We start from the raw sequence: 14,490 nt of genomic DNA on the forward strand, positions 1-14,490 counted from the left end.
CACAGCGCGGTAATGAGGATACACACCCCGGCACAGCGCGGTAATGAGGATACACACCCTGGCACATCGCGGTAATGAGGAAACACACCCAGGCACAGCGCGGTATGAAGGATACACACACACCCAGACACATCGCGGTAATGAGGATACACACCCCGGCACAGCGCGGTAAGAAGGATACACACCACAGTGCAGCGCGATAAGAAGGATACACACCACGGCACAGCGCGGTAATGAAGATACACACCCCGGCACAGCGCGGTAAGAAGGATACACACTACTGTGCAGCGCGGTAAAAAGCATACACCCCACGGCACAGCGCGGTAAGGAGGATACACACCCCGGCACAGCGCGGTAAGAAGTACACACACCCCGGCACAGCGCGGTAAGAAATACACACACCCCGGCTCAGCGCGGTAAGAAATACACACACCCCGGCTCAGCGCGGTAAGAAGCACACACACCCCGACACAGTGCGGTAAGAAGTACACACACCCTGGCACAGCACGGTAAGAAGCACACACACCCACGCACAGTGTGATAAGAAGCACACACTCCACGGCACAACACGGTAAGAAGCACACACACCCACGCATAGCGCGGTAAGAAGCACACACACCCCGACACAGCACGGTAAGAAGCACACCCACCCACGCATAGCGCGGTAAGATGCACACACACCCCGACACAGCACGGTAAGAAGCACACACACCCCGGCACAGCACGGTAAGAAGCACACACACACCCCGACACAGCACGGTAAGAAGCACACACACCCCGACACAGCACGGTAAGAAGCACACACACCCCGACACAGCACAGTAAGAAGCACACACACCCACGCACAGTGCGGTAAGAAGCACACACACCAAGGCACATCGCGGTAAGAAGTATACACACCCCGGCACAGCGCGGTAAGAAGTATACACACCCCGGCACAGCGCGGTAAGAAGTATACACACCCCGGCACAGCGCGGTAAGAAGTATACACACCCCGGCACAGCGCGGTAAGAAGTACACACACCCCGGCACAGCGCGGTAAGAAGTATACACACCCCGGCACAGCGCGGTAAGAAGTACACACACCCCGGCACAGCGCGGTAAGAAGTATACACACCCCGGCACAGCGCGGTAAGAAGTATACACACCCCGGCACAGCGCGGTAAGAAGTATACACACCCCGGCACAGCGCGGTAAGAAGTATACACACCCCGGCACAGCGCGGTAAGAAGTATACACACCCCGGCACAGCGCGGTAAGAAGTACACACCCCGGCACAGCACGGTAAGAAGCACACACACCCCGGCACAGCGCGGTAAGAAGTACTCACACCCCGGCACAGCGCGGTAAGAAGTACACACCCCGGCACAGCGCGGTAAGAAGTGCACACCCCGGCACAGCACGGTAAGAAGCACACACACCCCGGCACAGCACGGTAAGAAGCACACACACCCCGGCACAGCGCGGTAAGAAGTACACACACCCCGGCACAGCGCGGTAAGAAGTACACACCCCGGCACAGCGCGGTAAAAAGTACACACACCCCGGCACAGCGCGGTAAGAAGTACACACCCCGGCACAGCGCGGTAAGAAGTACACACCCCGGCACAGCGCGGTAAGAAGCACACACACCCCGGCACAGCGCGGTAAGAAGTACACACACCCCGGCACAGCGCGGTAAGAAGTACACACCCCGGCACAGCGCGGTAAGAAGCACACACACCCCGGCACAGCGCGGTAAGAAGTACACACACCCCGGCACAGCGCGGTAAGAAGTGCACACCCCGGCACAGCGCGGTAAGAAGTATACACACCCCGGCACAGCGCGGTAAGAAGTATACACACCCCGGCACAGCGCGGTAAGAAGTGCACACCCCGGCACAGCGCGGTAAGAAGTATACACACCCCGGCACAGCGCGGTAAGAAGTATACACACCCCGGCACAGCGCGGTAAGAAGTACACACACCCCGACACAGCACGGTAAGAAGTATACACACCCCGGCACAGCGCGGTAAGAAGTACACACCCCGGCACAGCGCGGTAAGAAGTATACACACCCCGGCACAGCGCGGTAAGAAGCACACACACCCCGGCACAGCGCGGTAAGAAGTACACACACCCCGGCACAGCGCGGTAAGAAGTACACACCCCGGCACAGCGCGGTAAGAAGTACACACACCCCGGCACAGCGCGGTAAGAAGTACACACCCCGGCACAGCGCGGTAAGAAGTACACACCCCGGCACAGCGCGGTAAGAAGCACACACACCCCGGCACAGCGCGGTAAGAAGTACACACACCCCGGCACAGCGCGGTAAGAAGTACACACCCCGGCACAGCGCGGTAAGAAGCACACACACCCCGGCACAGCGCGGTAAGAAGTACACACACCCCGGCACAGCGCGGTAAGAAGTGCACACCCCGGCACAGCGCGGTAAGAAGTATACACACCCCGGCACAGCGCGGTAAGAAGTATACACACCCCGGCACAGCGCGGTAAGAAGTGCACACCCCGGCACAGCGCGGTAAGAAGTATACACACCCCGGCACAGCGCGGTAAGAAGTATACACACCCCGGCACAGCGCGGTAAGAAGTACACACACCCCGACACAGCACGGTAAGAAGTATACACACCCCGGCACAGCGCGGTAAGAAGTACACACCCCGGCACAGCGCGGTAAGAAGCACACACACCCAAGCATAGCGCGGTAAGAAGTACACACACACCCCGGCACAGCGCGGTAAGAAGTACACACACCCCGGCACAGCGCGGTAAGAAGTACACACGCCCCGGCACAGCGCGGTAAGAAGTACACACACCCCGGCACAGCGCGGTAAGAAGCACACACACCCCGGCACAGCGCGGTAAGAAGCACACACACCCCGGCACAGCGCTGTAAGAAGTACACACACCCCGGCACAGCACGGTAAGAAGCACACACACCCCGGCACAGCACGGTAAGAAGCACACACCCCCCGACACAGCACGGTAAGAAGCACACACACCCCGGCACAGCACGGTAAGAAGCACACACACACCCTGGCACAGCGCGGTAAGAAGTACACACCCCGGCACAGCACGGTAAGAAGCACACACACCCACGCACAGCACGGTAAGAAGTACACACACCCACGCACAGCACGGTAAGAAGCAGACACACCCACGCACAGCGCGGTAAGAAGCACACACACCCCGACACAGTGTGGTAAGAAGCACACACACCCCGACACAGTGCGGTAAGAAGCACACACACCCCGGCACAGCACGGTAAGAAGCACACACACCCACGCACAGCACGGTAAGAAGTACACACCCCGGCACAGCGCGGTAAGAAGCACACACACACCCCGGCACAGCGCGGTAAGAAGCACACACACCCCGGCACAGCACGGTAAGAAGCACACACACACCCCGGCACAGCGCGGTAAGAAGTACACACACCCACGCACAGCACGGTAAGAAGCACACACACCCCGGCACAGCGCGGTAAGAAGCACACACACCCACGCACAGCACGGTAAGAAGCACACACACACCCCGACACAGCACGGTAAGAAGCACACACACCCAGACACAGCGCGGTAAGAAGCACACACACACCCCGGCACAGCACGGTAAGAAGCACACACACCCCGACACAGCGCGGTAAGAAGTACACACACCCCGACACAGCACGGTAAGAAGCACACACACCCCGACACAGCGCGGTAAGAAGCACACACACACCCCGGCACAGCGCGGTAAGAAGTACACACACCCCGACACAGCACGGTAAGAAGCACACACACACCCCGACACAGCACGGTAAGAAGCACACAAATCCCGGCACAGCGCGGTAAGAAGTACACACACACCCCGCCACAGCGCGGTAAGAAGCACACAAATCCCGGCACAGCGCGGTAAGAAGTACACACACCCTGACACAGCGCGGTAAGAAGCACACACACCCGGCACAGCGCGGTAAGAAGCACACACACACCCCGCACAGCACGGTAAGAAGCACACACACACCCCGACACAGCACGGTAAGAAGCACACACACACCCCGACACAGCACGGTAAGAAGTACACACCCCGGCACAGCGCGGTAAGAAGTACACACCCCGGCACAGCGCGGTAAGAAGCACACACACCCCGACACAGCGCAGTAAGCAGGATACACGCCCCGGCACAGAGCGGTAAGAAGGATACACACCCAGGCACAGCGCGGTAAGAAGCACTCACACCCCGGCACAGCGCGGTAAGAAGCACACACACCCCGGCACAGCGCGGTAAGAAGCATACACACCCAGACAGCGCGGTAAGAAGGATACACACCCACGCACAGTGTGGTACGAAGCACACACACCCCGACACAGTGCGGTAAAAAGCACACACACCCCGACACAGTGCGGTAAGCAGGATACACACCCCGACACAGCGCGGTAAGAAGCACACACACCCCGACACAGCGCAGTAAGAAGTACACACACCCCGGCACAGCACGGTAAGAAGCACACACACACCCCGGCACAGCGCGGTAAGAAGTACACACACCCCGGCACAGCGCGGTAAGATGTACACACACCCCGGCACAGCGCGGTAAGAAGCACACACACCCCGGCACAGCGCGGTAAGAAGTACACACACCCCGGCACAGTGTGGTAAGAAGCACACACACCCCGACACAGCACGGTAAGAAGTACACACACCCACGCACAGTGTGGTAAGAAGCACACACACCCAGGCACATCGCGGTAAGAAGCACACACACCCAGGCACAGTGTGGTAAGAAGCACACACACCCCGGCACTGTGCGGTAAGAAGCACACACACCCCGACACAGTGCGGTAAGAAGTACACACACCCCGGCACAACACGGTAAGAAGCACACACACCCCGGCACAGCACGGTAAGAAGCACACACACCCACGCACAGTGTGGTAAGAAGCACACACACCACGGCACAGCACGGTAAGAAGCACACACACCCCGGCACAGTGTGGTAAGAAGCACACCCACCCACGCACAGCACGGTAAGAAGCACACACACCCCGACACAGCACGGTAAGAAGCACACACACCCACGCACAGCACGGTAAGAAGCACACACACCCCGGCACAGTGTGGTAAGAAGCACACACACCCCGACACAGCACGGTAAGAAGTACACACACCCCGGCACAGTGTGGTAAGAAGCACACACACCCAGGCACAGCACGGTAAGAAGCACACACACCCAGGCACAGCACGGTAAGAAGCACACACACCCCGGCACAGCACGGTAAGAAGCACACACACACCCCGGCACAGCGCGGTAAGAAGTACACACACCCCGGCACAGCGCGGTAAGAAGTACACACACCCCGGCACAGTGTGGTAAGAAGCACACACACCCACGCACAGCACGGTAAGAAGCACACACACCCCGGCACAGTGTGGTAAGAAGCACACACACCCCGACACAGCACGGTAAGAAGTACACACACCCACGCACAGTGTGGTAAGAAGCACACACACCCAGGCACATCGCGGTAAGAAGCACACACACCCAGGCACAGTGTTGTAAGAAGCACACACACCCCGGCACAGTGTGGTAAGAAGCACACACACCCCGACACAGCACGGTAAGAAGTACACACACCCCGACACAGCACGGTAAGAAGCACACACACCCCGGCACAGTGTGGTAAGACGCACACACCCACGCATAGCGCGGTAAGAAGCACACACAGCCCGACACAGTGTGGTAAGAAGCACACCCACCCACGCACAGTGTGGTAAGAAGCACACACCCAGGCATAGCGCGGTAAGAAGCACACACACCCCGACACAGCGCGGTAAGAAGCACACACACCCCGGCACAGCGCGGTAATGAGGATACACACCCCGGCACAGCGCGGTAATGAGGATACACACCCTGGCACATCGCGGTAATGAGGAAACACACCCAGGCACAGCGCGGTATGAAGGATACACACACACCCAGACACATCGCGGTAATGAGGATACACACCCCGGCACAGCGCGGTAAGAAGGATACACACCACAGTGCAGCGCGATAAGAAGGATACACACCCCGGCACAGCGCGGTAATGAAGATACACACCCCGGCACAGCGCGGTAAGAAGGATACACACTACTGTGCAGCGCGGTAAAAAGCATACACCCCACGGCACAGCGCGGTAAGGAGGATACACACCCCGGCACAGCGCGGTAAGAAGTACACACACCCCGGCACAGCGCGGTAAGAAATACACACACCCCGGCTCAGCGCGGTAAGAAGCACACACACCCCGACACAGTGCGGTAAGAAGTACACACACCCTGGCACAGCACGGTAAGAAGCACACACACCCCGATTCAGCGCGGTAAGAAGCACACACACCACGGCACAGCACGGTAAGAAGCACACACACCCCGACACAGCACGGTAAGAAGCACACCCACCCACGCATAGCGCGGTAAGAAGCACACACACCCCGACACAGCACGGTAAGAAGCACACACACCCCGGCACAGCACGGTAAGAAGCACACACACACCCCGACACAGCACGGTAAGAAGCACACACACCCCGACACAGCACGGTAAGAAGCACACACACCCCGACACAGCACAGTAAGAAGCACACACACCCACGCACAGTGCGGTAAGAAGCACACACCCCCCGACACAGTGTGGTAAGAAGCACACACACCCACGCACAGTGTGGTAAGAAGCACACACACCAAGGCACATCGCGGTAAGAAGCACACACACCCAGGCACAGTGTGGTAAGAAGCACACACACCAAGGCACATCGCGGTAAGAAGCACACACACCCAGGCACAGTGTTGTAAGAAGCACACACACCCCGGCACAGTGTGGTAAGAAGCACACACACCCCGACACAGCACGGTAAGAAGTACACACACCCCGACACAGCACGGTAAGAAGCACACACACCCCGACAGTGTGGTAAGAAGCACACACACCCCGACACAGTGTGGTAAGAAGCACACCCACCCACGCACAGTGTGGTAAGAAGCACACACCCAGGCATAGCGCGGTAAGAAGCACACACACCCCGACACAGCGCGGTAAGAAGCACACACACCCCGGCACAGCGCGGTAATGAGGATACACACCCCGGCACAGCGCGGTAATGAGGATACACACCCTGGCACATCGCGGTAATGAGGAAACACACCCAGGCACAGCGCGGTATGAAGGATACACACACACCCAGACACATCGCGGTAATGAGGATACACACCCCGGCACAGCGCGGTAAGAAGGATACACACCACAGTGCAGCGCGATAAGAAGGATACACACCCCGGCACAGCGCGGTAATGAAGATACACACCCCGGCACAGCGCGGTAAGAAGGATACACACTACTGTGCAGCGCGGTAAAAAGCATACACCCCACGGCACAGCGCGGTAAGGAGGATACACACCCCGGCACAGCGCGGTAAGAAGTACACACACCCCGGCACAGCGCGGTAAGAAATACACACACCCCGGCTCAGCGCGGTAAGAAATACACACACCCCGGCTCAGCGCGGTAAGAAGCACACACACCCCGACACAGTGCGGTAAGAAGTACACACACCCTGGCACAGCACGGTAAGAAGCACACACACCCACGCACAGTGTGATAAGAAGCACACACTCCACGGCACAACACGGTAAGAAGCACACACACCCACGCATAGCGCGGTAAGAAGCACACACACCCCGACACAGCACGGTAAGAAGCACACCCACCCACGCATAGCGCGGTAAGATGCACACACACCCCGACACAGCACGGTAAGAAGCACACACACCCCGGCACAGCACGGTAAGAAGCACACACACACCCCGACACAGCACGGTAAGAAGCACACACACCCCGACACAGCACGGTAAGAAGCACACACACCCCGACACAGCACAGTAAGAAGCACACACACCCACGCACAGTGCGGTAAGAAGCACACACCCCCCGACACAGTGTGGTAAGAAGCACACACACCCCGACACAGCACGGTAAGAAGCACACACACCCCGACACAGCACAGTAAGAAGCACACACACCCACGCACAGTGCGGTAAGAAGCACACACCCCCCGACACAGTGTGGTAAGAAGCACACACACCCACGCACAGTGTGGTAAGAAGCACACACACCCAGGCACAGTGTGGTAAGAAGCACACACACCCACGCACAGCACGGTAAGAAGCACACACACCCAGGCACAGTGTTGTAAGAAGCACACACACCCCGGCACAGTGTGGTAAGAAGCACACACACCCCGACACAGCACGGTAAGAAGTACACACACCCCGACACAGCACGGTAAGAAGCACACACACCCCGACAGTGTGGTAAGAAGCACACACACCCCGACACAGTGCGGTAAGAAGCACACACACCCAGGCTCAGCGCGGTAAGAAGCACACACACCCCGGCACAGCGCGGTAATGAGGATACACACCCCGGCACAGCGCTGTAATGAGGATACACACCCCGGCACAGCGCGGTAATGAGGATACACACCCCGGCACAGCGCTGTAATGAGGATACACACCCCGGCACAGCGCGGTAATGAGGATACACACCCCGGCACAGCGCGGTAATGAGGATACACACCCCGGCACATCGCGGTAATGAGGAAACACACCCAGGCACAGCGCGGTAATGAGGATACACACCCCACACAGCGCGGTAATGAGGATACACACCCAGGCACAGCGCGGTAATGAGGGTACACAGCGCGGTAATGAGGATCACACCCCGGCACAGCGCGGTAAGACGGATACACACCACAGTGCAGCGCGATAAGAAGGATACAGACCCCGGCACAGCGCAGTAATGAAGATACACACTACTGTGCAGCGCGGTAAAAAGCATACATCCCACGGCACAGCGCGGTAAGGAGGATACACACCCCGGCACAGCGCGGTAAGGAGGATACACAACCCGGCACAGCGCGGGAAGAAGGATACACACCCCGGTATAGCACAGTAAGAAGCACACACACACCCCGGCACAGCGCGGTAAGGAGGATACACACCCCGGCACAGCACAGTAAGGAGGATACACGCCCCGGTATAGCACGGTAAGAAGCACACACACACCCCGGCACAGCGCGGTAACGAGGATACACACCCCGGCACAGCACAGTAAGGAGGATACACGCCCCGGTATAGCACGGTAAGAAGCACACACACACCCCGGCACAGCGCTGTAAGGAGGATACACACCCCGGCACAGCGCGGTAAGGAGGATACACACCCCGGCACAGCACAGTAAGGAGGATACACGACCCGGTATAGCACGGTAAGCACACACCCCGGTGCAGAGCGGTAAATTGAAAGCAAAGAGTATTTATATAATCAATGTTTCGGTGAAACACCTTCATCAGGATTAGCACCGGCGCTCATATCTCTAACCCCGGTGCTGCGGTGCTGCGGTGCTGCGGTGCTGCGGTGCTGGTCCCACCTCTCACCGTGAGACCTCTGTGTGTCCAGGCTGCAGAACTCTTCCTGAACCTGGACCTCGTTAAGGAAGCCATCGATGCCTTTATTCATGGGGAGGAGTGGAACAAAGCCAAGCGGGTCGCCAAGGAGCTGGACCCCCGGTACATCTCCCCTCTCCCCCCCCCCCCCGCACTGCGCTGTCTGTGTTACACACACCCCCCCCACACTGCGCTGTCTGTGTTACATCCCCCCCACACACTGCGCTGTCTGTGTTACATCCCCCCACACACACTGCGCTGTCTGTGTTACACACACACACACCCGCACTGCGCTGTCTGTGTTACACACACCCCCCCACACTGCGCTGTCTGTGTTACACCCCCCCCCACACTGCGCTGTCTGTGTTACATCCCCCCACACACACTGCGCTGTCTGTGTTACACACACACACTGCGCTGTCTGTGTTACACACACGCACTGCGCTGTCTGTGTTACACACACCCCCCCACACTGCGCTGTCTGTGTTACACCCCCCCCCACACTGCGCTGTCTGTGTTACATCCCCCCACACACACTGCGCTGTCTGTGTATACATACTGTAAGGATGTGCTCACCACAAACGAGACGGGACCGCAGTGCTGAGGTGGGATAGGAAATAACGCCACCCACAGCCACGAGGGCACGTCTTGATTGAAGAGTGGTCTGGGATTCCGGATCGGGGTAGGAAAGGTACGGTAGGTAGAGAGGCCGTAGCCAAGTCCGGGGTTAGAGAGAGGGACGTTGTCGTTTACCGTAAGCCAGGATCGGGATGCCAGAGGTGCGGAGAGTCGTGTAGCCGTATGCCGAGTTCGGGATGCCAGAGGTACAGGAAGACGTAGCGGAAGCCGGTTCAGTTCACGAGGAAGTCTGCGAAATAGAATAAGGAGGCAGAGAGAGGTGAGAACAACTGGTTCTATGCTCAGCCAACGAGTCAGTGACTCTGCAAGGTATATATAAGAGAGAGGATCCAATAGCAGCGCAGCAAGGTGGAGGTGTGTGGAAAGGCCAGGTTACAGCAGGTATAGGTCCAGAAGGAGTCCCAGGGGAGGAGCCATAAAGCCCAGCAGCCTGACTGTATTTGGTGATGGCCATCAAAAGAGGTGTTGTGCCTTTAAGAGGCGGGAGCGCCTCCGTGTGGCCGCGCCTCCGTGAATCAGTGCCATCGGCTGCGTGCGCGGACCCACGCCCTGCTCCGAGAGCAGAAGAGAGAGGAAGACGTGCGCGCGCGCGCATAGGAGGAACAGCTGTCGGCGGCTTGCTTCCGGAGTCCACGTGCGCCGCGGGAGACCCAGACGGAGCTGCAGGTAAGTGAGGAGCACGCCATGAGCGGCGTGACTCCAGAATCCTCACAGTACCCCCCCCTTCAGGGGCGACCTCCGGGCGACCATGATAAGGCTTGGAGGGATTCTTGCGATAAAAAGCCTGTAGAAGACGAGGTGCGTGAAGATCCCGGTGAGGAATCCATGAACGTTCCTCTGGTCCGAACCCCCTCCAGTGAACCAAGTATTGTACTCCTCCTCTGGAAATTCTAGAATCCAGGACAAACTGCACCTCGTATTCCTGTTGACCTTGAATCATAATCGGACGTGGAGGAGAAGTATTTTTGGAAAAGCGAGGACTCCGAAACACTGGTTTAAGTAAGGACGCATGGAAGACCGAAGGTATCTTCATAGAAGGTGGAAGACGTAGCTCGTAAGCCACAGGATTAATCCTCCTAACTATGGTAAAGGGACCGAGGAACTTGGGAGCGAGCTTCATGGTAGGAACCTTCAAACGGATATTCCTGGACGAGAGCCATACCCTGTCTCCTGGGGCGAACTCCGGCACTTGGCGTCGAAGTCGATCAGCCTGGAGTTTCTGTCTCCCTGTAGCCACCCTTAAGTTCTCCTAAATCTTAGACCATAATACCTTCAGGCGAGAGACGTGCTTGTCCACTGCTGGCACCCCTGAGGAGAGAGAAGAGAAAGGTGACCGAGACGGATGAAATCCAAAATTTATAAAGAATGGAGATTCTTGGGTAGAATCATTGCGAAGAGAGTTCAGAGCAAACTCGGCCCATGGAAGCAGATCCACCCAGTCCTCCTGTGTATCAGTTATAAAACATCGAAGGTATTGTTCCAGGTTTTGGTTGGCCCTCTCCGTCTGCCTATTGGTCTGTGGATGGTACCCAGAAGAGAACTGAAGCGAAATCCCCAACTTCTGGGAAAAGGCACGCCAAAACCTCGACACGAATTGAGACCCACGATCCGAGACAATGGTAGAAGGTACTCCGTGAAGACGAAAAATCTCCTGAATGAAGACATCTGCCAGCCTGGAGGAATTCGGTAGACCCCTCAAAGGAACAAGGTGCGACTGTTTGGAAAAAACGATCGATGACCACCAGAATCGTATTTTTTCCTTTGGATTCTGGAAGCTCTACAATGAAGTCCATAGAAATATGGTTCCAGGGACGGTCTGGAATGGGTAAAGGTAGCAGAAGCCCAGCAGGTCTGACCGAGGTACCTTGTTGCGAGCGCAAATACTACACGCTTTGACAAACTCCTCCACATCTTTAGCCCTCTCTGGCCACCAGAAGGTACGTTGAACCAGGTCGTTGGTCTTCCGTATCCCTGGGTGTCCTGCTGATTTAGAGGAATGACACCACTCGAGAACCTTCTTGCGGTGTTGAGGTGCCGTGTAGAGTCTTCCCCTCCGGAACCTTGAGTCCCTCAGGAGTCCGTGACTGTTCGGATTGAATCTTGCCCATGATATCAAACGAATTAGCGGACAGGATACATCTAGAGGGAATAATAGACTCAAGTTGCTCTTCAGACCTGTCCTCCGCCAGGAACTGTCGCGATAGGGCGTCCGCCTTTAGATTCTTGGAGCCAGGAATGAAGGAGATGAGAAAATTAAATCGTGAAAAAAACAAAGCCCAGCGGGCTTGTCGAGCGTTCAAACGCCGTGCCCCTTCTAGGTAGAAGAGATTTCTTATGATCCGTCAGAATGGTAATGGGTGTCTCAGTACCCTCTAAGAAATGTCTCCACTCCTCTAAAGCCAACTTGATCGCCAAAAGCTCTCTATTCCCGACATCGTAATTCCGTTCAGCGGACGAAAATCTCTTCGAGAAAAACGCACATGGGTGCAGTCTGGCTAAGGGAGATGTTCTCTGGGACAGAACAGCCCCAGCCCCGATGTCCGATGCATCTACCTCCAAGGTAAATGGGAGTTTGGGATCTGGGTGGGTGAGGATGGGAGAAGACACAAAAGCCCTCTTTAGCAGATCAAACGCCCTTATGGCGGTCTCCGACCAAGATGAAGGATCTGCACCCTTCTTGGTGAGGGCAGTTATGGGAGATACGGTGGACGAAAAATTGCGGATGAAACGTCGATAATAGTTTGCAAAACCTAAAAAGCGTTGCACGGCTCTAAGAGTAGTCGGACGAGGCCAGTCCAGAATAGCCTTAAGTTTTTTCTGGATCCATATTGAAACCGGAGTCCCGAGATGACGTAAACCAAAAATGCCACTGATTTGAGGTGGAACTGACATTTCTCCAGCTTCGCAAAAAGATGGTTCTCCCGAAGACGTAACAGTACTTGTTGAACATGTTTGATGTGTTCTTGAGTGGATTTAGAAAAAATGAGGATGTCATCCAAGTAAACAATAAGAAATGAGTTCAGAATGTCCCGAAAAATCTCGTTGACAAAATCCTGGAAAACTGCTGGTGCGTTGCACAAACCGAACGGCATAACCAGATATTCGTAGTGGCCGTCATGGGTGTTAAAAGCAGTCTTCCACTCGTCCCCCTCTCGTATCCTTACTAAATTGTAGGCACCTCTTAGATCCAGCTTAGAAAAGATAGTTGCTCCCTGGAGACGGTCGAAGAGTTCCGGAATCAAAGGCAGAGGGTAGCGATTTTTACGAGTGATATTATTCAAACCCCGGTAGTCTATGCATGGGCGGAGAGAACCGTCCTTTTTCTTGACAAAGAAGAAGCCTGCTCCGACCGGGGGAAGACGATTTTCTGATGAAACCCCTCTCTAAGTTCTCAGCAATGTAAGTGTTCATGGCCCTTGTCTCTGGGAGAGAGAGAGGATAGGATCTTGCCCTGGGAAGAGGTGCGCCCGGAAGTAGGTCAATAGGACAATCAAAAGAACGGTGCGGAGGTAGAACCTCGGAACGTGCCTTGTCGAATACATCACGGAATTCCCAGTACACAGAGGGTAAGGAGTTAATCTTCTCAGATAGGGTAGACAATCCACCAATCCTCTGGAAAATCTGGGTACATGTCTTGGCACAAGAAGGAGCCCACTGGATGGGTTCCTGATCCGTCCAGTCGATGCGAGGATTATGAAGTTGAAGCCAAGGAAGACCCCAAATCAGCTCAGCAGAAGGAGTGTGGATTACATCGAGAGTAATGATCTCCGTATGGACGTTGACGAACTGCAGTAGAAGAGGCACCGTCTGTAGCGTGATAAAATGCTGGTTTAAGCGGTCGACTGTCAATGGCCTCCAGTCCTACCGGCGTCCTCCTGTTGATCAAAGGGATATTGTTCAGTCTAGCAAAAGTCTCATCAATGAAATTACCTGCAGAACCGGAGTCAATGAACGCTCGTGCCTGAGTGTGAAACCCCTCTCCAGAAAGTGTAATGGGCAAGATAATCCTGGTGGGAAGGATGTTCTGGACGATGGGAGAAAGTGTCAATATTCCCAACGAAACTCTCCGGGATCTCATTTGGGAGCTGGCGTTTCCCGGTTTGTGAGGACACTGGGTACAGCGTGACCGGAATTGCCACAGTACATGCAAAGACCAGCCTTGCGCCGACGCTGTTTCTCAGCAGGAGACAGCCTGTTGCCTCCCAACTGCATGGGTTCTGGAATGTCCCCGGAAGGAGGTAACGGAGCCACGAAGGAGGGGAGCAAGAGTTCTTGAAACCCGTTGAGAGGCGGGAGCGCCTCCGTGTGGCCGCGCCTCCGTGAATCAGTGCCATCGGCTGCGTGCGCGGACCCACGCCCTGCTCCGAGAGCAGAAGAGAG

At 56.4% G+C, this 14,490-nt stretch overlaps 1 protein-coding gene across 1 annotated transcript in view; it reads left to right on the forward strand.

The window, feature by feature from the left end:
- The window catches only part of LOC142476627 (intraflagellar transport protein 172 homolog), a gene marked incomplete at its 3' end in the record, with an annotated part of 46,189 nt that extends 36,557 nt beyond the window's left edge, over positions 1 to 9,632 (forward strand). Inside the window, exon 6 of the mRNA XM_075581844.1 lies at positions 9,485 to 9,632. Within this exon, the coding sequence (XP_075437959.1) occupies positions 9,485 to 9,632 (148 nt within the window). The remainder of the gene's footprint in view (positions 1 to 9,484) is intronic.
- Positions 9,633 to 14,490: the final 4,858 nt, after the last annotated feature.

Source organism: Ascaphus truei, unplaced genomic scaffold (genome assembly GCF_040206685.1).
Source record: "Ascaphus truei isolate aAscTru1 unplaced genomic scaffold, aAscTru1.hap1 HAP1_SCAFFOLD_1626, whole genome shotgun sequence".
In the NCBI taxonomy this organism is placed as follows: Eukaryota; Metazoa; Chordata; class Amphibia; order Anura; family Ascaphidae; genus Ascaphus; species Ascaphus truei.